General features: G+C 49.9%; 1 protein-coding gene across 1 annotated transcript in view; it reads right to left on the bottom strand.

Annotated features, from left to right (window-relative positions):
* Positions 1–27071, bottom strand: part of KCP (kielin cysteine rich BMP regulator) — a 275686-nt gene that overhangs the window by 137293 nt on the left and 111322 nt on the right. Inside the window, exons 14-15 of the mRNA XM_075584275.1 lie at positions 22319–22401; positions 14101–14194 (exon numbers count right to left, since the gene is read on the bottom strand). Of these exons, the coding sequence (XP_075440390.1) occupies positions 14101–14194; positions 22319–22401 (177 nt within the window). The remainder of the gene's footprint in view (positions 1–14100; positions 14195–22318; positions 22402–27071) is intronic.

Genomic DNA, 27071 nt, shown 5'->3' on the forward strand with positions numbered 1-27071 from the left:
TGAGGCAAGATGTGCAGAACGCACTGCTAATCACCGTGAGTGTGGCAAGATGTGCAGAACGCACTGCTAATCACCGTGAGTGAGGCAAGATGTGCAGAACGCACTGCTAATCACCGTGAGTGTGGCAACATGTGCAGAACGCACTGCTAATCACCGTGAGTGCGGCAAGATGTGCAGAACGCACTGCTAATCACCGTGAGTGCGGCAAGATGTGCAGAACGCACTGCTAATCACCGTGAGTGCGGCAAGATGTGCAGAACGCACTGCTAATCACCGTGAGTGCGGCAAGATGTGCAGAACGCACTGCTAATCACCGTGAGTGCGGCAAGATGTGCAGAACGCACTGCTAATCACCGTGAGTGTGGCAAGATGTGCAGAACGCACTGCTAATCACCGTGAGTGTGGCAACATGTGCAGAACGCACTGCTAATCACCGTGAGTGTGGCAAGATGTGCAGAACGCACTGCTAATCACCGTGAGTGCGGCAAGATGTGCAGAACGCACTGCTAATCACCGTGAGTGCGGCAAGATGTGCAGAACGCACTGCTAATCACCGTGAGTGTGGCAAGATGTGCAGAACGCACTGCTAATCACCGTGAGTGTGGCAACATGTGCAGAACGCACTGCTAATCACCGTGAGTGTGGCAAGATGTGCAGAACGCACTGCTAATCACCGTGAGTGTGGCAAGATGTGCAGAACGCACTGCTAATCACCGTGAGTGCGGCAAGATGTGCAGAACCCACTGCTAATCACCGTGAGTGTGGCAAAATGTGCAGAACCCACTGCTAATCACCGTGAGTGTGGCAAAATGTGCAGAACCCACTGCTAATCACCGTGAGTGTCGCAAGATGTGCAGAACCCACTGCTAATCACCGTGAGTGTGGCAAAATGTGCAGAACGCACTGCTAATCACAGTGAGTGTGGCAAGATGTGCAGAACGCACTGCTAATCACCGTGAGTGTGGCAACATGTGCAGAACGCACTGCTAATCACCGTGAGTGCGGCAAGATGTGCAGAACGCACTGCTAATCACCGTGAGTGCGGCAAGATGTGCAGAACGCACTGCTAATCACCGTGAGTGCGGCAAGATGTGCAGAACGCACTGCTAATCACCGTGAGTGCGGCAAGATGTGCAGAACGCACTGCTAATCACCGTGAGTGCGGCAAGATGTGCAGAACGCACTGCTAATCACCGTGAGTGTGGCAACATGTGCAGAACGCACTGCTAATCACCGTGAGTGTGGTAAGATGTGCAGAACGCACTGCTAATCACCGTGAGTGCGGCAAGATGTGCAGAACGCACTGCTAATCACCGTGAGTGCGGCAAGATGTGCAGAACGCACTGCTAATCACCGTGAGTGTGGCAAGATGTGCAGAACGCACTGCTAATCACCGTGAGTGAGGCAAGATGTGCAGAACGCACTGCTAATCACCGTGAGTGTGGCAACATGTGCAGAACGCACTGCTAATCACCGTGAGTGAGGCAAGATGTGCAGAACGCACTGCTAATCACCGTGAGTGTGGCAACATGTGCAGAACGCACTGCTAATCACCGTGAGTGTGGCAACATGTGCAGAACGCACTGCTAATCACCGTGAGTGTGGCAACATGTGCAGAACGCACTGCTAATCACCGTGAGTGTGGCAACATGTGCAGAACGCACTGCTAATCACCGTGAGTGTGGCAACATGTGCAGAACGCACTGCTAATCACCGTGAGTTAGGCAAGATGTGCAGAACGCACTGCTAAACACCGTGAGTGTGGCAAGATGTGCAGAACGCACTGCTAATCACCGTGAGTGTGGCAACATGTGCAGAACGCACTGCTAATCACCGTGAGTGCGGCAAGATGTGCAGAACGCACTGCTAATCACCGTGAGTGTGGCAAGATGTGCAGAACGCACTGCTAATCACCGTGAGTGTGGCAAGATGTGCAGAACGCACTGCTAATCACCGTGAGTGAGGCAAGATGTGCAGAACGCACTGCTAATCACCGTGAGTGAGGCAAGATGTGCAGAACGCACTGCTAATCACCGTGAGTGTGGCAAGATGTGCAGAACGCACTGCTAATCACCGTGAGTGAGGCAAGATGTGCAGAACGCACTGCTAATCACCGTGAGTGAGGCAAGATGTGCAGAACGCACTGCTAATCACCGTGAGTGTGGCAAGATGTGCACAACGCACTGCTAATCACCGTGAGTGTGGCAAGATGTGCAGAACGCACTGCTAATCACCGTGAGTGAGGCAAGATGTGCAGAACGCACTGCTAATCACCGTGAGTGTGGCAAGATGTGCAGAACGCACTGCTAATCACCGTGAGTGAGGCAAGATGTGCAGAACGCACTGCTAATCACCGTGAGTGTGGCAAGATGTGCAGAACGCACTGCTAATCACCGTGAGTGTGGCAAGATGTGCAGAACGCACTGCTAATCACCGTGAGTGAGGCAAGATGTGCAGAACGCACTGCTAATCACTGTGAGTGAGGCAAGATGTGCAGAACGCACTGCTAATCACTGTGAGTGTGGCAAGATGTGCAGAACGCACTGCTAATCACCGTGAGTGTGGCAAGATGTGCAGAACGCACTGCTAATCACCGTGAGTGTGGCAACATGTGCAGAACGCACTGCTAATCACCGTGAGTGTGGCAAGATGTGCAGAACGCACTGCTAATCACCGTGAGTGCGGCAAGATGTGCAGAACGCACTGCTAATCACCGTGAGTGCGGCAAGATGTGCAGAACGCACTGCTAATCACCGTGAGTGTGGCAAGATGTGCAGAACGCACTGCTAATCACCGTGAGTGTGGCAACATGTGCAGAACGCACTGCTAATCACCGTGAGTGTGGCAAGATGTGCAGAACGCACTGCTAATCACCGTGAGTGTGGCAAGATGTGCAGAACGCACTGCTAATCACCGTGAGTGCGGCAAGATGTGCAGAGCGCACTGCTAATCACCGTGAGTGAGGCAAGATGTGCAGAACGCACTGCTAATCACCGTGAGTGTGGCAAGATGTGCAGAACGCACTGCTAATCACCGTGAGTGAGGCAAGATGTGCAGAACGCACTGCTAATCACCGTGAGTGTGGCAACATGTGCAGAACGCACTGCTAATCACCGTGAGTGCGGCAAGATGTGCAGAACGCACTGCTAATCACCGTGAGTGCGGCAAGATGTGCAGAACGCACTGCTAATCACCGTGAGTGCGGCAAGATGTGCAGAACGCACTGCTAATCACCGTGAGTGCGGCAAGATGTGCAGAACGCACTGCTAATCACCGTGAGTGCGGCAAGATGTGCAGAACGCACTGCTAATCACCGTGAGTGTGGCAAGATGTGCAGAACGCACTGCTAATCACCGTGAGTGTGGCAACATGTGCAGAACGCACTGCTAATCACCGTGAGTGTGGCAACATGTGCAGAACGCACTGCTAATCACCGTGAGTGTGGCAACATGTGCAGAACGCACTGCTAATCACCGTGAGTGTGGCAACATGTGCAGAACGCACTGCTAATCACCGTGAGTTAGGCAAGATGTGCAGAACGCACTGCTAAACACCGTGAGTGTGGCAAGATGTGCAGAACGCACTGCTAATCACCGTGAGTGTGGCAACATGTGCAGAACGCACTGCTAATCACCGTGAGTGCGGCAAGATGTGCAGAACGCACTGCTAATCACCGTGAGTGTGGCAAGATGTGCAGAACGCACTGCTAATCACCGTGAGTGTGGCAAGATGTGCAGAACGCACTGCTAATCACCGTGAGTGAGGCAAGATGTGCAGAACGCACTGCTAATCACCGTGAGTGAGGCAAGATGTGCAGAACGCACTGCTAATCACCGTGAGTGTGGCAAGATGTGCAGAACGCACTGCTAATCACCGTGAGTGAGGCAAGATGTGCAGAACGCACTGCTAATCACCGTGAGTGAGGCAAGATGTGCAGAACGCACTGCTAATCACCGTGAGTGTGGCAAGATGTGCACAACGCACTGCTAATCACCGTGAGTGTGGCAAGATGTGCAGAACGCACTGCTAATCACCGTGAGTGAGGCAAGATGTGCAGAACGCACTGCTAATCACCGTGAGTGTGGCAAGATGTGCAGAACGCACTGCTAATCACCGTGAGTGAGGCAAGATGTGCAGAACGCACTGCTAATCACCGTGAGTGTGGCAAGATGTGCAGAACGCACTGCTAATCACCGTGAGTGTGGCAAGATGTGCAGAACGCACTGCTAATCACCGTGAGTGAGGCAAGATGTGCAGAACGCACTGCTAATCACTGTGAGTGAGGCAAGATGTGCAGAACGCACTGCTAATCACTGTGAGTGTGGCAAGATGTGCAGAACGCACTGCTAATCACCGTGAGTGTGGCAAGATGTGCAGAACGCACTGCTAATCACCGTGAGTGTGGCAACATGTGCAGAACGCACTGCTAATCACCGTGAGTGTGGCAAGATGTGCAGAACGCACTGCTAATCACCGTGAGTGCGGCAAGATGTGCAGAACGCACTGCTAATCACCGTGAGTGCGGCAAGATGTGCAGAACGCACTGCTAATCACCGTGAGTGTGGCAAGATGTGCAGAACGCACTGCTAATCACCGTGAGTGTGGCAACATGTGCAGAACGCACTGCTAATCACCGTGAGTGTGGCAAGATGTGCAGAACGCACTGCTAATCACCGTGAGTGTGGCAAGATGTGCAGAACGCACTGCTAATCACCGTGAGTGCGGCAAGATGTGCAGAGCGCACTGCTAATCACCGTGAGTGAGGCAAGATGTGCAGAACGCACTGCTAATCACCGTGAGTGTGGCAAGATGTGCAGAACGCACTGCTAATCACCGTGAGTGAGGCAAGATGTGCAGAACGCACTGCTAATCACCGTGAGTGTGGCAACATGTGCAGAACGCACTGCTAATCACCGTGAGTGCGGCAAGATGTGCAGAACGCACTGCTAATCACCGTGAGTGCGGCAAGATGTGCAGAACGCACTGCTAATCACCGTGAGTGCGGCAAGATGTGCAGAACGCACTGCTAATCACCGTGAGTGCGGCAAGATGTGCAGAACGCACTGCTAATCACCGTGAGTGCGGCAAGATGTGCAGAACGCACTGCTAATCACCGTGAGTGTGGCAAGATGTGCAGAACGCACTGCTAATCACCGTGAGTGTGGCAACATGTGCAGAACGCACTGCTAATCACCGTGAGTGTGGCAAGATGTGCAGAACGCACTGCTAATCACCGTGAGTGCGGCAAGATGTGCAGAACGCACTGCTAATCACCGTGAGTGCGGCAAGATGTGCAGAACGCACTGCTAATCACCGTGAGTGTGGCAAGATGTGCAGAACGCACTGCTAATCACCGTGAGTGTGGCAACATGTGCAGAACGCACTGCTAATCACCGTGAGTGTGGCAAGATGTGCAGAACGCACTGCTAATCACCGTGAGTGTGGCAAGATGTGCAGAACGCACTGCTAATCACCGTGAGTGTGGCAACATGTGCAGAACGCACTGCTAATCACCGTGAGTGTGGCAAGATGTGCAGAACGCACTGCTAATCACCGTGAGTGAGGCAAGATGTGCAGAACGCACTGCTAAACACCGTGAGTGAGGCAAGATGTGCAGAACGCACTGCTAATCACCGTGAGTGATGCAAGATGTGCAGAACGCACTGCTAATCACTGTGAGTGAGGCAAGATGTGCAGAACGCACTGCTAATCACCGTGAGTGTGGCAAGATGTGCAGAACGCACTGCTAATCACCGTGAGTGAGGCAAGATGTGCAGAACGCACTGCTAATCACCGTGAGTGAGGCAAGATGTGCAGAACGCACTGCTAATCACCGTGAGTGAGGCAAGATGTGCAGAACGCACTGCTAATCACCGTGAGTGTGGCAAGATGTGCAGAACGCACTGCTAATCACCGTGAGTGAGGCAATATGTGCAGAACGCACTGCTAATCACCGTGAGTGTGGCAAGATGTGCAGAACGCACTGCTAATCACCGTGAGTGAGGCAAGATGTGCAGAACGCACTGCTAATCACCGTGAGTGTGGCAAGATGTGCAGAACGCACTGCTAATCACTGTGAGTGTGGCAAGATGTGCAGAACGCACTGCTAATCACCGTGAGTGTGGCAACATGTGCAGAACGCACTGCTAATCACCGTGAGTGCGGCAAGATGTGCAGAACGCACTGCTAATCACCGTGAGTGTGGCAAGATGTGCAGAACGCACTGCTAATCACCGTGAGTGTGGCAACATGTGCAGAACGCACTGCTAATCACCGTGAGTGTGGCCAGATGTGCAGAACGCACTGCTAATCACCGTGAGTGTGGCAAGATGTGCAGAACGCACTGCTAATCACCGTGAGTGTGGCAAGATGTGCAGAACGCACTGCTAATCACCGTGAGTGTGGCAAGATGTGCAGAACGCACTGCTAATCACCGTGAGTGTGGCAAGATGTGCAGAACGCACTGCTAATCACCGTGAGTGTGGCAAGATGTGCAGAACGCACTGCTAATCACTTGGAAAATTGACACAGACCTCTAATATATCTAAACTCGCATACGAATGCTGTGAACCTATAGACAGCGCTGCTCTTTAAACTCACTGATCTAATGTTGGTAAGTATGTAGCAGGATATTGCTGAGATGTAACCATAAGATCATACAACGTTACTAGGTCAACTTGACTGATATACGTGGGCTGTTGTTAATCAAACTGCCAGTCATCGCATGTAACTCGCCGGCTGGAGCTCACCGAGCCCGCGCTGGCGCTGCTTCCGTCGTATCAGAGCCAAGAGAATACTATTTGCAGCGAGATGTAATAAACTAACTGCTACTTAGCTTGGGGGAGACTTGTAACAGACGCCGAGATTGAGAACAGCGACAACCACAACAGCAGCGGCCGCGGCAGCCAAAGAATCGCGAGCACCACGTGACGTCACCACGCCCGACGCGTTTCTCTCCTGGCGGAGCTTCGTCAGGGGCTGGTAAGTTAGGGAGTCGCCATGGACGGGTATATATACCAAATGCAGTGATTGGTGGGCGGAGATCATGCCGTAAACAATCCAAAGATCGCCGCCTCAACGCACGCACTCCCTATGTGCGCATGCACTTAATACAGATCTATTTGTGTGTTTTATAAAACACTCTATATTATGTTGTTAATTTGATTTAATCAGAACTTAGTGAGCATCTGTTTGTACATAATTGCAATGAAAGGATAAGTGTATTTTACCACGGCTGCGTTCCCTGCGCTGCGTTCCCTGCGCTGCGTTCCCTGCGCTGCGTTCCCTGCGCTGCGTTCCCTGCGCTGCGATGCGGAGCACCAACGGATGGAGTGTATCAGGACGGGGTTCGGCATCGGTAATACTAACGATGTGTAGCTGAAGTCATGTGAGGCTAATGTTAATAATACCAGCAGGATAACCGCTGCAGACATGTCCTGGGATAACATACCAGCATGGATTACCAAATCTGATAATAGGTGAAATGAGAGAGATAAAGTGAAACTGCCAGACTTCTCTAATAAGTTCAGGATAAAAAAATAAATCAGATAATAACTAATAATGACAGAGACAAAAAGGTAATACCAAACGGTGTATAATCTCGGGGATCTTTAATCAAATGAAGGGTGTAAATGTGAAACCCTCATTCGATCCCCCTGGATATAAGGTTTTCAACCGATGGATCCATTCAGCCTCACGTCTTAAAAGTCTCTGATCAATATCCCAGGGCCAAAGAAAAAGAGTCATTTGCTGGGGGGTCGTATATTCTGCTCCCGGCTGCAAAACCCATGCAAAAAACAGCACAGGATTCATCCAAGCAGGAGAAAAACCCGATAACAGCAGTTTCTCTGCCGTATGAAACCCCAAAACTGCCGGAAAATCAAAGCAAATTATCTATGTGCAATGAGATGCCTCTCGTAACTGCCCCGGGATGGTATCGTCATATAACCGGAACTGCCCCGGGGATGGTATAGTCATATAACCAGAACTGCCCCGGGGATCGTATCGTCATATAACCGGAACTGCCCCGGGGATCGTATCGTCATATAACCAGAACTGCCCCCGGGGATCGTATCGTCATATAACCGGAACTGCCCCCGGGGATCTTATCGTCATATAACCAGAACTGCCCCGGGATCGTATCGTCATATAACCAGAACTGCCCCGGGGATCGTATCGTCATATAACCAGAACTGCCCCCGGGGATCGTATCGTCATATAACCGGAACTGCCCCGGGATCGTATCGTCATATAACCAGAACTGCCCCCGGGGATTGTATCGTCATATAATCAGAACTGCCCCGGGATCGTATCGTCATATAACCAGAACTGCCCCGGGGATTGTATCGTCATATAACCGGAACTGCCCCGGGGATCGTATCGTCATATAACCTGGAACTGCCCCGGGGATCTTATCGTCATATAACCAGAACTGCCCCGGGATCGTATCGTCATATAACCGGAACTGCCCCGGGATCGTATCGTCATATAACCAGAACTGCCCCCGGGGATCGTATCGTCATATAACCGGAACTGCCCCGGGATCGTATCGTCATATAACCAGAACTGCCCCAGGGATCGTATCGTCATATAACCGGAACTGCCCCGGGGATCGTATCGTCATATAACCAGAACTGCCCCTGGGATCGTGTCGTCATATAACCAGAACTGCCCCGGGGATCGTATCGTCATATAACCAGAACTGCCCCGGGGGATCGTATCGTCATATAACCAGAACTGCCCCCGGGGATCGTATCGTCATATAACCGGAACTGCCCCAGGGATTGTATCGTCATATAACCGGAACTGCCCCGGGGATCGTATCGTCATATAACCAGAACTGCCCCGGGGATCGTATCGTCATATAACCAGAACTGCCCCCGGGGATGGTATCGTCATATAACCAGAACTGCCCCGGGGATCTTATCGTCATATAACCAGAACTGCCCCGGGGATCGTATCGTCATATAACCGGAACTGCCCCCGGGGATCTTATCGTCATATAACCAGAACTGCCCCGGGGATCTTATCGTCATATAACCAGAACTGCCCCGGGGATCGTATCGTCATATAACCAGAACTGCCCCCGGGGATCTTATCGTCATATAACCAGAACTGCCCCGGGGATCGTATCGTCATATAACCAGAACTGCCCCAGGGATCGTATCGTCATATAACCAGAACTGCCCCGGGGATTGTATCGTCATATAACCAGAACTGCCCCGGGGATCGTATCGTCATATAACCAGAACTGCCCCGGGGATCTTATCGTCATATAACCAGAACTGCCCCGGGATGGTATCGTCATATAACCAGAACTGCCCCGGGGATCTTATCGTCATATAACCGGAACTGCCCCGGGGATCGTATCGTCATATAACCAGAACTGCCCCCGGGGATCTTATCGTCATATAACCAGAACTGCCCCGGGATGGTATCGTCATATAACCAGAACTGCCCCGGGGATCTTATCGTCATATAACCGGAACTGCCCCGGGGATCGTATCGTCATATAACCAGAACTGCCCCCGGGGATCTTATCGTCATATAACCGGAACTGCCCCGGGATGGTATCGTCATATAACCAGAACTGCCCCGGGGATCTTATCGTCATATAACCGGAACTGCCCCGGGGATCGTATCGTCATATAACCAGAACTGCCCCGGGGATCGTATCGTCATATAACCAGAACTGCCCCGGGATCGTATCGTCATATAACCAGAACTGCCCCCGGGGATCGTATCGTCATATAACCAGAACTGCCCCCGGGGATCTTATCGTCATATAACCGGAACTGCCCCGGGATGGTATCGTCATATAACCAGAACTGCCCCGGGGATCTTATCGTCATATAACCGGAACTGCCCCGGGATCGTATCGTCATATAACCGGAACTGCCCCGGGGATCGTATCGTCATATAACCAGAACTGCCCCGGGGATCGTATCGTCATATAACCAGAACTGCCCCCGGGGATCGTATCGTCATATAACCAGAACTGCCCCCGGGGATCGTATCGTCATATAACCAGAACTGCCCCGGGGATCGTATCGTCATATAACCAGAACTGCCCCCGGGGATCGTATCGTCATATAACCAGAACTGCCCCAGGGATTGTATCGTCATATAACCAGAACTGCCCCGGGATGGTATCGTCATATAACCGGAACTGCCCCGGGGATCTTATCGTCATATAACCAGAACTGCCCCGGGGATCGTATCGTCATATAACCAGAACTGCCCCCGGGGATCGTATCGTCATATAACCAGAACTGCCCCGGGGATTGTATCGTCATATAACCAGAACTGCCCCGGGATGGTATCGTCATATAACCGGAACTGCCCCGGGATCGTATCGTCATATAACCGTAACTGCCCCGGGGATTGTATCGTCATATAACCAGAACTGCCCCGGGGATCTTATCGTCATATAACCGGAACTGCCCCGGGATTGTATCGTCATATAACCAGAACTGCCCCGGGGATTGTATCGTCATATAACCAGAACTGCCCCGGGGATCGTATCGTCATATAACCAGAACTGCCCCCGGGGATCGTATCGTCATATAACCAGAACTGCCCCGGGGATCGTATCGTCATATAACCAGAACTGCCCCGGGGATTGTATCGTCATATAACCAGAACTGCCCCGGGATCGTATCGTCATATAACCAGAACTGCCCCCGGGGATCGTATCGTCATATAACCAGAACTGCCCCGGGGATTGTATCGTCATATAACCAGAACTGCCCCGGGGATCGTATCGTCATATAACCGGAACTGCCCCGGGGATCGTATCGTCATATAACCAGAACTGCCCCGGGGATGGTATCGTCATATAACCGGAACTGCCCCGGGGATCGTATCGTCATATAACCAGAACTGCCCCGGGGATCTTATCGTCATATAACCGGAACTGCCCCGGGGATCGTATCGTCATATAACCAGAACTGCCCCGGGGATCGTATCGTCATATAACCAGAACTGCCCCGGGGATCGTATCGTCATATAACCAGAACTGCCCCGGGGATGGTATCGTCATATAACCGGAACTGCCCCGGGGATCGTATCGTCATATAACCAGAACTGCCCCCGGGGATCGTATCGTCATATAACCGGAACTGCCCCGGGGATCGTATCGTCATATAACCAGAACTGCCCCGGGGATTGTATCGTCATATAACCAGAACTGCCCCGGGGATTGTATCGTCATATAACCAGAACTGCCCCCGGGATTGTATCGTCATATAACCAGAACTGCCCCGGGGATTGTATCGTCATATAACCAGAACTGCCCCAGGGATTGTATTGTCATATAACCAGAACTGCCCCGGGATCGTATCGTCATATAACCAGAACTGCCCCGGGGATCGTATCGTCATATAACCGGAACTGCCCCGGGGATCGTATCGTCATATAACCAGAACTGCCCCCGGGGATCGTATTGTCATATAACCAGAACTGCCCCGGGATTGTATCGTCATATAACCGGAACTGCCCCGGGGATCGTATTGTCATATAACCAGAACTGCCCCGGGATTGTATCGTCATATAACCAGAACTGCCCCGGGGATCGTATTGTCATATAACCAGAACTGCCCCGGGGATCTTATCGTCATATAACCCGGAACTGCCCCCGGGATCGTATCGTCATATAACCAGAACTGCCCCGGGATTGTATCGTCATATAACCAGAACTGCCCCGGGGATCGTATCGTCATATAACCAGAACTGCCCCGGGGATCTTATCGTCATATAACCGGAACTGCCCCGGGGATCGTATCGTCATATAATCAGAACTGCCCCGGGGATCTTATCGTCATATAACCAGAACTGCCCCGGGGATTGTATCGTCATATAACCAGAACTGCCCCGGGGATCGTATCGTCATATAACCAGAACTGCCCCGGGGATTGTATCGTCATATAACCAGAACTGCCCCGGGGATCGTATCGTCATATAACCAGAACTGCCCCGGGGATTGTATCGTCATATAACCAGAACTGCCCCGGGGATTGTATCGTCATATAACCAGAACTGCCCCGGGGATTGTATCGTCATATAACCAGAACTGCCCCGGGGATCGTATCGTCATATTACCCGGAACTGCCCGGGGATTGTATCGTCATATAACCGGAACTGCCCCGGGGATTGTATAGTCATATAACCAGAACTGCCCCGGGGATTGTATCGTCATATAACCAGAACTGCCCCGGGGATCGTATAGTCATATAACCAGAACTGCCCCGGGGATCTTATCGTCATATAACCGGAACTGCCCCGGGGATTGTATCGTCATATAATCAGAACTGCCCCGGGGATCGTATCGTCATATAACCCGGAACTGCCCCGGGGATCGTATCGTCATATAACCGGAACTGCCCGGGGATTGTATCGTCATATAACCGTAACTGCCCCGGGGATTGTATCGTCATATAACCAGAACTGCCCCGGGGATTGTATCGTCATATAACCAGAACTGCCCCGGGGATTGTATCGTCATATAACCAGAACTGCCCCGGGGATCGTATCGTCATATAACCGTAACTGCCCCGGGGATTGTATCGTCATATAACCAGAAATGCCCCGGGGATTGTATCGTCATATAACCAGAACTGCCCCGGGGATTGTATCGTCATATAACCAGAACTGCCCCGGGGATTGTATCGTCATATAACCAGAACTGCCCCGGGGATTGTATCGTCATATAACCAGAACTGCCCCGGGATTGTATCGTCATATAACCGGAACTGCCCCCGGGGATCGTATCGTCATATAACCAGAACTGCCCCGGGGATTGTATCGTCATATAACCGGAACTGCCCCGGGGATTGTATCGTTATATAACCAGAACTGCCCCGGGGATGGTATCGTAATAACCAGAATTGGATCGAAGTATATGAGTAGCTCAGTGGCTAATACAATACACCTCATACATAAAGCTTGGCCCCCTGCAGACACACTCACCAGAACGCCCTCCTACTGTCTCTGTACGTTCTTCCTACCTACCAATTAGATTGTAAGCTCTTCGGGGCAGTACGATGGGAGAGGTAAGAGGAGATCCAGGATAGAGCTTTGTTACGAATACCAAGAGTATGGAGAATGTGAAGGAGAAGAGGGTGGTCCACGGTGTCAAATGCTGCAGAGGTCGAGTAATATGAGCAGAGTGTAGTGACCTCTGTCTTTGGCAGCATGGAGGTCATTAGATATTATAGTGAGGGCTGTTTCAGTGGAGTGAGCAGTGCAGAAGCCAGATTGTAGAGGGTCTACGAGAGAATAGGTGGTGAGAGAATGGAGCAAGCGAGCGAATACAAGACGTTCAAGGAGTTTAGAGGCAAAAGGGCAGGAGGGAGACAGGCCGATAGTTAGAAAGACAGGTAGGGTCAAGCTTGCTGTTTTTGAGTAATGGTATGACTGTTGCATGTTTGAAGGAGGATGGAAAGGTTCCAGAGCAGAGGGAGGAGTTAAAATTGTGTGTGAGCGTAGGGATTATAGTAGGAGCAAGAGGTTTTAGGAGATGGGAGGGAATGGGGTCAAGAGGGCAAGTGGTAGAGGGAGAAGAGGCAATCAACAGTGACACATCCTCCTCTGTGACAGCGTATAAAGAGTAAAGGAAGGCAGGAGGAGAGTTAGTTCTAACTACCCCCCCCCCCCCCACACACACACATCCCGGGCCAGGGACAGAACTCACCCCTGCACCCCTATAATGTGCTACGAGCACCTACATCCTACCCCCCCCCCACACATCCCGGGCCAGGGACAGAACTCACCCCTGCACCCCTATAATGTGCGAGCACCTACATCCTACCCCCCCCCCCCCACACACACACACATCCCGGGCCAGGGACAGAACTCACCCCTGCACCCCTATAATGTGCTACGAGCACCTACATCCTACCCCCCCCCCCCCCCACACACCCCGGGCCAGGGACAGAACTCACCCCTGCACCCCTATAATGTGCTACGAGCACCTACATCCTAACCCCCCCCCCCCCACACACATCCCGGGCCAGGGACAGAACTCACCCCTGCACCCCTATAATGTGCTACGAGCACCTACATCCTACCCCCCCCCCCCACAAAACCCGGGACAGTACTCACCTCTACAGCGGGGGCAGCAGTCTCCGGGGTCTGTCACTTGCTGGGTGCAGGGTAAGGGTGGGCACTGGGGAGGCTCACACTGCACATTCCCAGCCTGTGAGGGGAGACAAGAGGTCAGATCGGGTGGGCCCGGGGGCCCCTGAAAGCCGAGACCCCCGGACTGCCCCATACACATTACAGGGGGCCCCTGAAAGCCGAGACCCCCGGACTGCCCCATACACATTACAAGGGGCCCCTGAAAGCCGAGACCCCCGGACTGCCCCATACACATTACAGGGGGCCCCTGAAAGCCGAGACCCCCGGACTGCCCCATACACATTACAGGGGGCCCCTGAAAGCCGAGACCCCGGACTGCCCCATACACATTACAGGGGGCCCCTGAAAGCCGAGACCCCCGGACTGCCCCATACACATTACAGGGGGCCCCTGAAAGCCGAGACCCCCGGACTGCCCCATACACATTACAGGGGGCCCCTGAAAGCCGAGACCCCCGGACTGTCCCATACACATTACAGGGGGCCACTGAAAGCCGAGACCCCCGGACTGCCCCATACACATTACAGGGGGCCCCTGAAAGCCGAGACCCCCGAACTGCCCCATACACATTACAGGGGGCCCCTGAAAGCCGAGACCCCCGGACTGCCCCATACACATTACAGGGGGCCCCTGAAAGCCGAGACCCCCGGACTGCCCCATACACATTACAGGGAGCCCCTGAAAGCCTAGACCCCCGGACTGCCCATACACATTACAGGGGGCCACTGAAAGCCGAGACCCCCAAACTGCCCCATACACATTACAGGGGGCCACTGAAAGCCGAGACCCCCGTGTGACGATGGAGAGGATTTGGCCCGGGATTAAAGAGGTTACACCCCAATTGGCCACCCTCTAACCTCACCAGGGAGACAAGGGGTTAACTGGGCTGAGGCCCAGACGTGTGATTTAACCCTTGTCATAACCTGAAAATGTATATTCCCTGTTCCCCCATGTTTTATTGTTAATCAGTGTCTGCATCACACACACACTGGGATCCATCCGGGAGCACAAGGGTTAATAGTGGTATAGTGATTATAGCCCTTTGTGTAACTTTCCCGCCTTTTCAGGCACCATTTTGCAGGTTCCCATTGGCCGCCATTAGGGCTCAATGCATTTCAATAGAGAATTGTGCTGTTTTAGTCCTGTTTCCTGTAAAGACCAGCAGGTGGCGTCCGGGAGGGAGAGCGGCGGTTTCCCATTGAAAGTCAATGGGCCCATTGACTTCAATGGAAATGCCTCGAGGTACCCTTTGAAGAACAATTGGCTGTCGTCCAGACCGCAAACCGCAAAGCGGATACAATGTCTAAAAAAGAGTTAAAATCACTTGAGTCAAGTTCAACGTTAATTGGCGTGGGAATAAACAGTTCTAGAGCACCTAGAAATAAAATTCTTTTTGCCCCTAGTTCCTAGGCTTCCCCCCACTCGACCACAACCGGGTCCCCGAATCCTGGACCCCCGATAAGGGTCGAACCAGATAGAGCGGGTCGCGCCATAGGCTTTGCCGGCGGCGGCAGAAACGGCTCAGAAAAATGACTAAGTGTGAAATGCTGAATTTTAGGAATCCATATCTCCGGTTCCGGAGGGACCAGAGGATCAAGGTTTGGGGTATCTGTAGTCACTGCTCCGGCATCACTGCAGAACCATCCTTGACCCTCTTGGACCAACCCGACGGAGTATGGACCCCCTTGAAAGTTCGGGACTTTTACCATTGATTCCAATGGGAGAAAAACCGTATGGTGAAAATTGACTAAGTGTAAAATGTTGAAATGTGTAAGTCTATATCTCCGGTTCTGGAATGCCCAGAGGGATGGGATTTGGGTGACATGTAGCCAAGGTTCCGGCTTTAAAGCATGCCCATTTCCAGCCCCCTCAGACCAACCAGACGGAGTATGGACGAATGTAAAGATTTGTGGATTTTCTCATAGACTTCAATGGCGGCGGTTCCCCATTGAAAGTCTATGGCAGGAAACCCCATTGACTATAACAGCGGAGTTGCTCCATTGAAACCCATGGTGGCGGAGCCCGTTGTTTTCAATGGGGATTTAGTGAAAAGCTGAGATTTCTTTTTAGCGGAGATTTTTGTATTAAAGTGAAAAATTATTTAATGTGCATTTGTGTATCTCCGGTTCCGAAGGTCATAGCAAGTCGCTTTTTGGACCATATGGTGTCCCAGTTCTGGCAATGAGAACTGGGAAGTTTGGACCTGCTAGACCCAACGGAACCGGATATTTTAATACGTTTATGTTTTATGTTTAATACTGTGTCCCAAGGTATGGACAAAGACCCAGAGGAAATTCTTTTGCATACCAGGATAGCAGATGGCCCTAGAGGCGACCCAATGTCTAGGACTTAAATATTGTTCAAAGAGTTTTGTCACCCTCCCTGTTTACCTGTGGGCGGAGAAGGCTCAAACCAGAGCAGTTTTTAAGTGTTCCATTTAACACCTCCCAACAAAGGTTTTCCTGCCAGAAATCCAAATGGGTAGACGGGCTGGCATTCCATTTACATATGTGGGCCTACAGAAATGAGACCCCAGAGTTCTACTGCGCCTGTGTCAACTAGCAGGGGGGCATGTATCAAAATGTCTTCCCAAGTTAGTGAGTGGCTGGAGGTAATTGCAAACCAATCACAGGTACTTAGTGTTAAGGATAGAGGGACAAAAGGTTTATAAACTGCTGTCCACCCTATATCCTTTGTCTTCATGTAGTGTGTTCATGTTCTTCATGTCTGCATGTCATCAGGCCTGTGTCTTTATGCAAGGTCTTGGGATGATGCAGGTATTGCTGTATGACCTGCCTGTCTTGCTGTGATGTCAGCTGAAATATGGCAGAAATGGCCCAGTCTGTAATCCTGATGGCTTTCTGTCCTAATCTTTAAGTAAGTGTCTATATTTTGCTGTTATTTGTACATTTTTGTGTGTTCACCTATGCTAAGGAATAAATACAATTTGTTATATCTAAGTCTCGTCCCAGTTCAAACCAGGTATATATATATTTATATATATTTTTGGTGTAAATTACAGCCTGTCATAAGCTACCGTGACACCCCGGACTGCCCCATACACATTACAGGGGGCCACTGAAAGCCGAGACCCCCAAACTGCCCCAAACACATTACAGGGGGCCACTGAAAGCCGAGACCCCCGGACTGCCCCATACACATTACAGGGGGCCACTGAAAGCCGAGACCCCCAAACTGCCCCATACACATTACAGGGGGCCACTGAAAGCCGAGACCCCCAAACTGCCCAAACACATTACAGGGGGCCACTGAAAGCCGAGACCCCCGGACTGCCCCATACACATTACAGGGGCCACTGAAAGCCGAGACCCCGGACTGCCCCATACACATTACAGGGAGCCCCTGAAAGCCGAGACCCCCGGACTGTCCCATACACATTACAGGGGGCCCCTGAAAGCCGAGACCCCCGGACTGTCCCATACACATTACAGGGGGCCCCTGAAAGCTGAGACCCCCGGACTGTCCCATACACATTACAGGGAGCCCCTGAAAGCTGAGACCCCCGGACTGCCCATACACATTACAGGGGGCCTCTGCGAGCTGAGACCCCCGGACTGTCCCATACACATCTCTCCGTCTCTCTCTCTTTCTCTGACTCCGTCTCTCTCTCTCTCTCTCTCTGACAATTTAATTTTTACTAGCAAAGAGACCCGGTGTTGCCCGGGATTAAAATTTCCCGCCCCCCTCCTCATTCCACTCCCCTGTCTCTTTCTCCACTCCCCTGTCTCTTTCTCACTCCCCCTGTCTCTTTCTCCGCTCCCCCTGTCTCTTTCTCCGCTCCCCCTGTCTCTTTCTCCGCTCCCCCTCTCTCCCGCCCCCCCCCCCCCCTGCGCGAGCTCCGGTCCCCCCCTGCATAGCTCTGCCCCCCCCCCGTGCACAGCTCTGGTCTGCCCCATGTGCAGCTCTGTCCCCCCCCCCCCTGCGCAGCTCTGGTCTCCCCCCCACTGCACAGCACACAGTATCACACACACACAGTAACACACACACACACACACACACACACACACACACACAGTGTCACACACACACACACACAGTGTCACACACACACAGTGTCACACACACACACACACACACACACACACACACACACACACACACACACACACACACACACACACACACACACAGTGTCACACACACACACACACACACACACACACACACACACACACACACACACACACACACACACACACACACACACACACACACACACACACACACACACACACAGTGTCACACACACACACACACACACACACACACACACACACACACACACACACACACACACACACACACACACACACACACACACACAGTGTCACACACACACACACACACACACACACACACACAGTGTCACACACACACACACACACACACACACACAGTGTCACACACACACACACTGTCACACACACTGTCACACACACACACACCACCCCCCCCCGCGCCCATCTCCCTCCCCACGCGGGCAAGCAAAGGAGCACCATGGGGAAGGGGACCATAGGGAAGGGGAGAAGCAGCCAGGCGGGACGGGTCATGGGATCGGCGCGTCACCCGTCGCAGGGGAAGCTGGGGGGTGTAGTCCGGCGGCGGCTGTCAGTCAGTGTGTGCGGTTCCAGGGGGGAGGTAGCCAATCAGAGACACGCAATCAGCCAGAGACACACAATCGGGGGAGGTGAGCTGCGGGTGGGGGGGGGGGGAGCCGGCGGGGAGGTGAGCTGCGGGTGAGGGGGGTGATGGGGGGAGCCGGCGGGGAGGTGAGCTGGGGGGGTGATGGGTGGGGGGGTAATGGGGCGGGGGGAGCCGGCGGTCCGGGCCGCTGGGTGAAGAGGACAGTGGCCGGGTGGTTGTGCGTGTGTGTGGCAGTTGGGTGAGGCCGAGGGGGAAGGTGAGCTGCGGGTGAGGAGGAGAAGAGAGTGGCAGTTGGGTGACGTCATAGAACCACGCAGGCCAATGAGAGGCGTGCGGGGCGGGGCAGGAATACGGAACAATCTGATTGGCCAGAGGCTGAGTGACAGACCCACGGACCAATCAGATTCACCACATCTAGCAACAACCCCACAAATTTCAATTTTATATATTAAGATTTAGTAAGATGTAATTTTTAGTGGTGTTTTCAATAGTTTATTTTGGGGGGAAAGGGGTGCTTGCTTTTTAATAGTGGCTTCTTTTTGGTAGTTAGATTTTGTGTGATGGTGTTACTTTGAGCTTTCATTTATTTCATAATGGTTTGGTTTTGGTGTTTTAATTGAGAATTGTGGTATTTATTTTGGATTGGATTAATAGATTGATGGTAATTTATTTCTGTTTACTTCTTTATTTATTTTAATCTCTGATTGTTTGGATGGCATTGGATTTTGTTTGTGATTGTTTATTTTAGTTTGACAATTGACTGGCATAGTGTTAAATGATGCACAGATTATATGGGCATGATTTGCCCACTGTGCCATTCAATTCTTTTATTGGCATTTGTTATCTATTTATTTTGCTATGGGGTGTGTTTTATTTTGCTATGGGGTGTGTTTTATTTTGCTATGGGGTGTGTTTTATTTTGCTATGGGGTGTATTTTATTTTGCTGTGGGGTGTATTTTATTTTGCTATGGGGTGTGTTTTATTTTGCTATGGGGTGTGTTTTATTTTGCTATGGGGTGTATTTTATTTTGCTGTGGGGTGTATTTTATTTTGCTATAGGGTGTGTTTTATTTTGCTATGGGGTGTGTTTTATTTTGCTATGGGGTGTATTTTATTTTGCTATGGGGTGTGTTTTATTTTGCTATGGGGTGTGTTTTATTTTGCTATGGGGTGTGTTTTATTTTGCTATGGGGTGTGGTTTATTTTGCTATGGGGTGTGTTTTATTTTGCTATGGGGTGTATTTTATTTTGCTATGGGGTGTGTTTTATTTTGCTATGGGGTGTGTTTTATTTTGCTATGGGGTGTGTTTTATTTTGCTATCGGGTGTATTTTAGTTTGCTATGGGCTATGGGGTGTGTTATTTTGCTATGGGGTGTGTTTTATTTTGCTATGGGGTGTATTTTATTTTGCTATCGGGGGTATTTTAGTTTGCTATGGGCTATGGGGTGTGTTTTATTTTGCTGTTTAATGTTTTAATGTGGCTATGTTATGATTTATGTTTGGCTAAGTAATGTGTTTTATTTGGGCCTGATTTTTTTTAATCCTTCCGCATTTCTTAGTAGAGCACAACCCCGTTACAACACGAATCCGCTTATAACGCGATGCAAGCGTGGCTCCCAATTTTCATATTTATGAATACTTTACAACACGATTATTTGCATCTTAAATACTTTATTGTACAATGCATACAGTTGTACATTATTTTTAACGCGATCCGCTTATAAAGCGATGTGATTCTTTGGACCCCAAGCCCAGCATTATAAGGGGGTTGGGTTGTATATTGGTCAAATCATGCACATTTTATATGGGTGTGAAGTACCAATGAATGGGTGAAGGGTGGTATAGTTGGTCCGGGGTGGGTGGTTAGGCCTCCCGGGTGGGTAGAGGGGCAGGGTGGGTTAACCCCTTAATTACTATAGCAGTTAAGGTGATTAAGGGTCATTAGCATGTATTTATTATGTATTCTTGCTGACAACGGAGGACAGGGACCTGTAGTATGCTGCCGAGGACCCCCTTCATAATGCCTGGGGTAAGTAGAACTGTTTTATTTACTTTATTTATGCTGGTTAATGTTGTGTTTAATAATGGGCAAATAATCTATTATCCATATCTGGATAATAGTTATTTTGCCCATTACTGTACTGTATGTGTTTTGGTGGGGGAGGGGGGAGGTATTGATTTAAATGTAGGCCATGTTTTATTTTTTACATACAGGATTGGTACCTCAGGCCTGCGGGAACCCACGGGACCACCCGAGGACCCTTGAACGCCCACGGGTACCACCTGAGGACCCTTGGGGGACACCTGTGGGAAAGAACTGGGAGAACCACAGCTGTGGGGGACCCGCAGGGACCATCCGAAGGCCCCCAAATCCCCGTGGGAACCAACCGAGGGCCCCCAGACACCCGTGGGGATGACCCAGGGATCCCATTGGGGCTCACGGACACACGCAGGTACCACCTGGAGGCCCACCGAGCCTAGCGTGGGACCACCCGGAGGCCCCCAGACACCTGTGGGTACCCCCCGGGTGCACTATGGGGCCTGCGGACACCCGTCAGGACCACCGGGGACCCTCGCTGGACTGGGGTATTAATCCTGTGTGTAAAAAAATAAATAATGTTTTTATGGGGGGGGGGGGAGGGGGTGCGGGGGGGGGGGGGGGAGGGGGTGCAGGGGCTGGGTTGTGTATGGTTGTTTATTAAATATTGTAATGGTTTATTGGGGGCCTAGGAGGTGGGTAGTGGGGCTGTTGTGTGTATTTTTTTTATATTGTGGGTAGCAGTGGTGGGTGAAGGGGGTAGTAGCCCCAAAGATGGGTGTTTAGGCCTACCGGGTGGGTAGTGGGAGAGGTTAACCCCTTTCATTACCTTAGGGTATTAACCGCTAAGGTTATGAAGGGGTTAAGTCCACCCGCAAGCACCCCGCAAGGCCTAAACACCCACCAAGGGCCAAATACCACCTTCACCCACCCCCGCTACCCAAAATAAGCATGGCACGGGTGTTTGGGGTGGGGGTGAAGGGGTCATTGCCTTAGCGGTTAGCTGCAAAGGTAATTAAGTTGCCTGTAAATGCATTTTCAGGCATCTGATTCCTGCCGGTGCTGGTATTAATGGGTATCAGCTCCGGAGACCCCCGGCATTAATCCGATGAAGGAAAAATGCCTGATTTTTTCTAAGTCCCCTCTCACCGCTCATCCCTACCTTCTTGCCAACTTTTTTTGCCGAGGCGATTTGGAGAGAAATTCTCCATTCTAGAGTAGTGGTCAGCTGCGAGAAGCTGAGCGGGGCGACTACAATACAGCGAGTTGGAAAAGCTGGCGATGAGCGGCGAGACGGGGCTTATCGCCAGCGGTCAGCGGATTTTTTTTTCTGGCGAAAAAATAAACAAAGCGGCGACTTTTGTTCTAATCGCCGCTTACTGCATAGGCCCCTGTATCTCACAAATGGCGCTGTCCCTGGTTCTGATCCGTTCCGGGGATCAGGTCCTGACGATATATAGATGACCAACCTACATACCATACACGTGCACTGCAAACAGGGGTCCGAGGGGGGGACCCAGCGGGATCCGTCACTATACTCCTTCCCCAGGTACCGGCACACTGACAGAGAGAGGGCAGAGTAACAATGTAATAGCAGTGAGTAACAGTGTAACAGTACTGTAATAACAGTGCAGCATTGTGTGTGTAACAGAACTGTAATAACAGTGCAGCATTGTGTGTAACAGTGTAACAGTACTGTAATAACAGTGCAGCATTGTGTGTGTAACAGTACTGTAATAACAGTGCAGCATTATGTGTGTAACAGTACTGTAATAACAGTGCAGCATTGTGTGTAACAGTGTAACAGTACTGTAATAACAGCGCAGCATTGTGTGTGTAACAGTACTGTAATAACAGTGCAGCATTATGTGTGTAACAGTACTGTAATAACAGTGCAGCATTGTGTGTAACAGTGTAACAGTACTGTAATAACAGCGCAGCATTGTGTGTAACAGTAATGTAATAACAGCGCAGCATTGTGTGTAACAGTACTGTAATAACAGCACAGCATTGTGTGTAACAGTGTAACAGTACTGTAATAACAGTGCAGCATTGTGTGTAACAGTGTAACAGTACTGTAATAACAGTGCAGCATTGTGTGTGTAACAGTACTGTAATAACAGCACAGCATTGTGTGTAACAGTGTAACAGTACTGTAATAACAGCGCAGCATTGTGTGTAACAGTACTGTAATAACAGTGCAGCATTGTGTATGTAACAGTAATGTAATAACAGCGCAGCATTGTGTGTAACAGTACTGTAATAACAGTGCAGCATTGTGTGTAACAGTACTGTAATAACAGCGTAGCATTGTGTGTGTAACAGTACTTTAATAACGGTGTAGCATTGTGTGTAACAGTACTGTAATAACAGCACAGCATTGTGTGAAACAGTATAACAGTACTGTAATAACAGTGCAGCATTGTGTGTGACAGTGTAACAGTACTGTAATAACAACGCAGCATTGTGTGTAACAGTACTGTAATAACAGCACAGCATTGTGTGTAACAGTGTAACAGTACTGTAATAACAGCGCAGCATTGTGTGTAACAGTGTAACAGTACTGTAATAACAGCGCAGCATTGTGTGTAACAGTACTGTAATAACGGTGTAGCATTGTGTGTAACAGTACTGTAATAACAGCGCAGCATTGTGTGTAACAGTACTGTAATGACAGTGCAGCATTGTGTGTAACAGTACTGTAATAACAGCGCAGCATTGTGTGTAACAGTACTGTAATAACAGCGCAGCATTGTGTGTAACAGTGTAACAGTACTGTAATAACAGCGCAGCATAGTGTGTAACAGTACTGTAATAACAGTGCAGCATTGTGTGTAACAGTGTAACAGTACTGTAATAACAGCGCAGCATTGTGTGTAACAGTACTGTAATAACAGTGCAGCATTGTGTATGTAACAGTACTGTAATAACAGCGCAGCATTGTGTGTGTAACAGAACTGTAATAACAGTGCAGCATTGTGTGTAACAGTGTAACAGTACTGTAATAACAGTGCAGCATTGTGTGTGTAACAGTACTGTAATAACAGTGCAGCATTATGTGTGTAACAGTACTGTAATAACAGTGCAGCATTGTGTGTAACAGTGTAACAGTACTGTAATAACAGCGCAGCATTGTGTGTGTAACAGTACTGTAATAACAGTGCAGCATTGTGTGTAACAGTGTAACAGTACTGTAATAACAGCGCAGCATTGTGTGTAACAGTAATGTAATAACAGCGCAGCATTGTGTGTAACAGTACTGTAATAACAGCACAGCATTGTGTGTAACAGTGTAACAGTACTGTAATAACAGTGCAGCATTGTGTGTAACAGTGTAACAGTACTGTAATAACAGTGCAGCATTGTGTGTGTAACAGTACTGTAATAACAGCACAGCATTGTGTGTAACAGTACTGTAATAACAGCGCAGCATAGTGTGTAACAGTACTGTAATAACAGTGCAGCATTGTGTGTAACAGTGTAACAGTACTGTAATAACAGCGCAGCATTGTGTGTAACAGTACTGTAATAACAGTGCAGCATTGTGTATGTAACAGTACTGTAATAACAGCGCAGCATTGTGTGTAACAGTACTGTAATAACAGTGCAGCATTGTGTGTAACAGTACTGTAATAACAGCGTAGCATTGTGTGTGTAACAGTACTTTAATAACGGTGTAGCATTGTGTGTAACAGTACTGTAATAACAGCACAGCATTGTGTGAAACAGTATAACAGTACTGTAATAACAGTGCAGCATTGTGTGTGACAGTGTAACAGTACTGTAATAACAGCGCAGCATTGTGTGTAACAGTACTGTAATAACAGCACAGCATTGTGTGTAACAGTGTAACAGTACTGTAATAACAGCGCAGCATTGTGTGTAACGGTGTAACAGTACTGTAATAACAGCGCAGCATTGTGTGTAACAGTACTGTAATAACGGTGTAGCATTGTGTGTAACAGTACTGTAATAACAGTGCAGCATTGTGTGTAACAGTACTGTAATGACAGTGCAGCATTGTGTGTAACAGTACTGTAATAACAGCGCAGCATTGTGTGTAACAGTACTGTAATAACAGCGCAGCATTGTGTGTAACAGTGTAACAGTACTGTAATAACAGCACAGCATTGTGTGTAACAGTACTGTAATAACAGTGCAGCATTGTGTGTAACAGTGTAACAGTACTGTAATAACAGTGCAGCATTGTGTGTAACAGTACTGTAATAACAGTGCAGCATTGTGTGTGTAACAGTGTAACAGTACTGTAATAACAGTGCAGCATTGTGTGTAACAGTGTAACAGTACTGTAATAACAGTGCAACATTGTGTGTGTAACAGTACTGTAATAACAGCACAGCATTGTGTGTAACAGTACTGTAATAACGGTGTAGAATTGTGTGTAACAGTACTGTAATAACAGCGCAGCATTGTGTGTGTAACAGTGTAACAGTACTGTAATAACAGTGCAGCATTGTGTGTGTAACAGTACTGTAATAACAGCGCAGCATTGTGTGTAACAGTACTGTAATAACAGCGCAGCATTGTGTGTAACAGTACTGTAATAACAGTGCAGCATTGTGTGTAACAGTACTGTAATAACAGCGCAGCATTGTGTGTAACAGTACTGTAATAACAGTGCAGCATTGTGTGTAACAGTGTTACAGTACTGTAATAACAGTGCAGCATTGTGTGTAACAGTGTCGCAGCATTGTGTGTAACAGTACTGTAATAACAGTGCAGCATTGTGTGTAACAGTGTTACAGTACTGTAATAACAGTGCAGCATTGTGTGTAACAGTGTAACAGTACTGTAATAACAGTGCAGCATTGTGTGTGTAACAGTACTGTAATAACAGTGCAGCATTGTGTGTAACAGTGTAACAGTACTGTAATAACAGTGCAGCAATGTGTGTGTAACAGTACTGTAATAACAGCACAGCATTGTGTGTAACAGTGTAACAGTACTGTAATAACAGTGCAGCATTGTGTGTGTAACAGTACTGTAATAACAGTGCAGCATTGTGTGTAACAGTACTGTAATAACAGTGCAGCATTGTGTGTAACAGTACTGTAATAACAGCGCAGCATTGTGTGTAACAGTACTGTAATAACAGCGCAGCATTGTGTGTAACAGTACTGTAATAACAGCACGGCATTGTGTGTAACAGTATTGTAATAACAGTGCAGAATTGTGTGTAACAGTACTGTAATAACAGCACAGCATTGTGTGTAACAGTACTGTAATAACAGCACAGCATTGTGTGTAACAGTACTGTAATAACAGCACAGTATTGTGTGTAACAGTACTGTAATAACAGCACAGCATTGTATGTACAGTGTAACAGTACTGTAATAACAGCACAGCATTGTGTGCAACAGTGTAACAGTACTGTAATAACAGTGCAGCATTGTATGTAACAGTACTGTAATGGATGTAATTTTGGGGGGGGGGGGGCGTACGACAGGGTTAGGCTTCCCCCCCCCTTGACAGCTAGGTGGGTGACTGTGTTGACTGAGTGTGTGGGTGACTCTGTGGGTGGGTGACACTCGACTGAGTGGGTGGGTGGGTTGGTGACTGAGTGGGTGACTTTGGGTCGGTTTGACTTTGGGTCGGTGGGTGGGTGACTTTGGGTCGGTGGGTGTGTGACTTTGGGTCGGTGGGTGTGTGACTTTGGGTCGGTGGGTGTGTGACTTTGGGTCGGTGGGTGTGTGACTTTGGGTCGGTGGGTGGGTGGGTGACTTTGGGTTGGTGGGTGGGTGACTTTGGGTCGGTGGGTGGGTGGGTGACTTTGGGTCGGTTTGACTTTGGGTCGGTTTGACTTTGGGTCGGTGGGTGGGTGACTTTGGGTGGTGGGTGACTTTGGGTCGGTGGTTGGGTGGGTGGGTGAGTTGGGTCGGTGGGTGGGTGAGTTGGATCGGGGGGTGGATGACTTTGGGTCGGTGGGTGGATGGGTGACTTTGGGTCGGTGGGTGGGTGGGTGACTCTGGGTTGGTGGGTGGGTGACTTTGGGTGGGTGGGTGACTTTGGGTCGGTGTGTGGGTCGGTGACTGGGTGACTTTTTCAGGGTCGGTGACTGGGTGGGTCAGTGACTGGGGTCGGTGACTGGGTGGGTCAGTGAGTGGGTAGGTGGGGTCGGTGAGTGGGTGGGTGGGGTCAGTGACTGGGTGGGTGGTTTTGTGTGAGACTGAATGGGTGGGTGAGTGTGAGACTGAATGGGTGGGTGAGTG

This window comes from Ascaphus truei, unplaced genomic scaffold (assembly GCF_040206685.1).
Source record: "Ascaphus truei isolate aAscTru1 unplaced genomic scaffold, aAscTru1.hap1 HAP1_SCAFFOLD_519, whole genome shotgun sequence".
Lineage (NCBI taxonomy): Eukaryota > Metazoa > Chordata > Amphibia > Anura > Ascaphidae > Ascaphus > Ascaphus truei.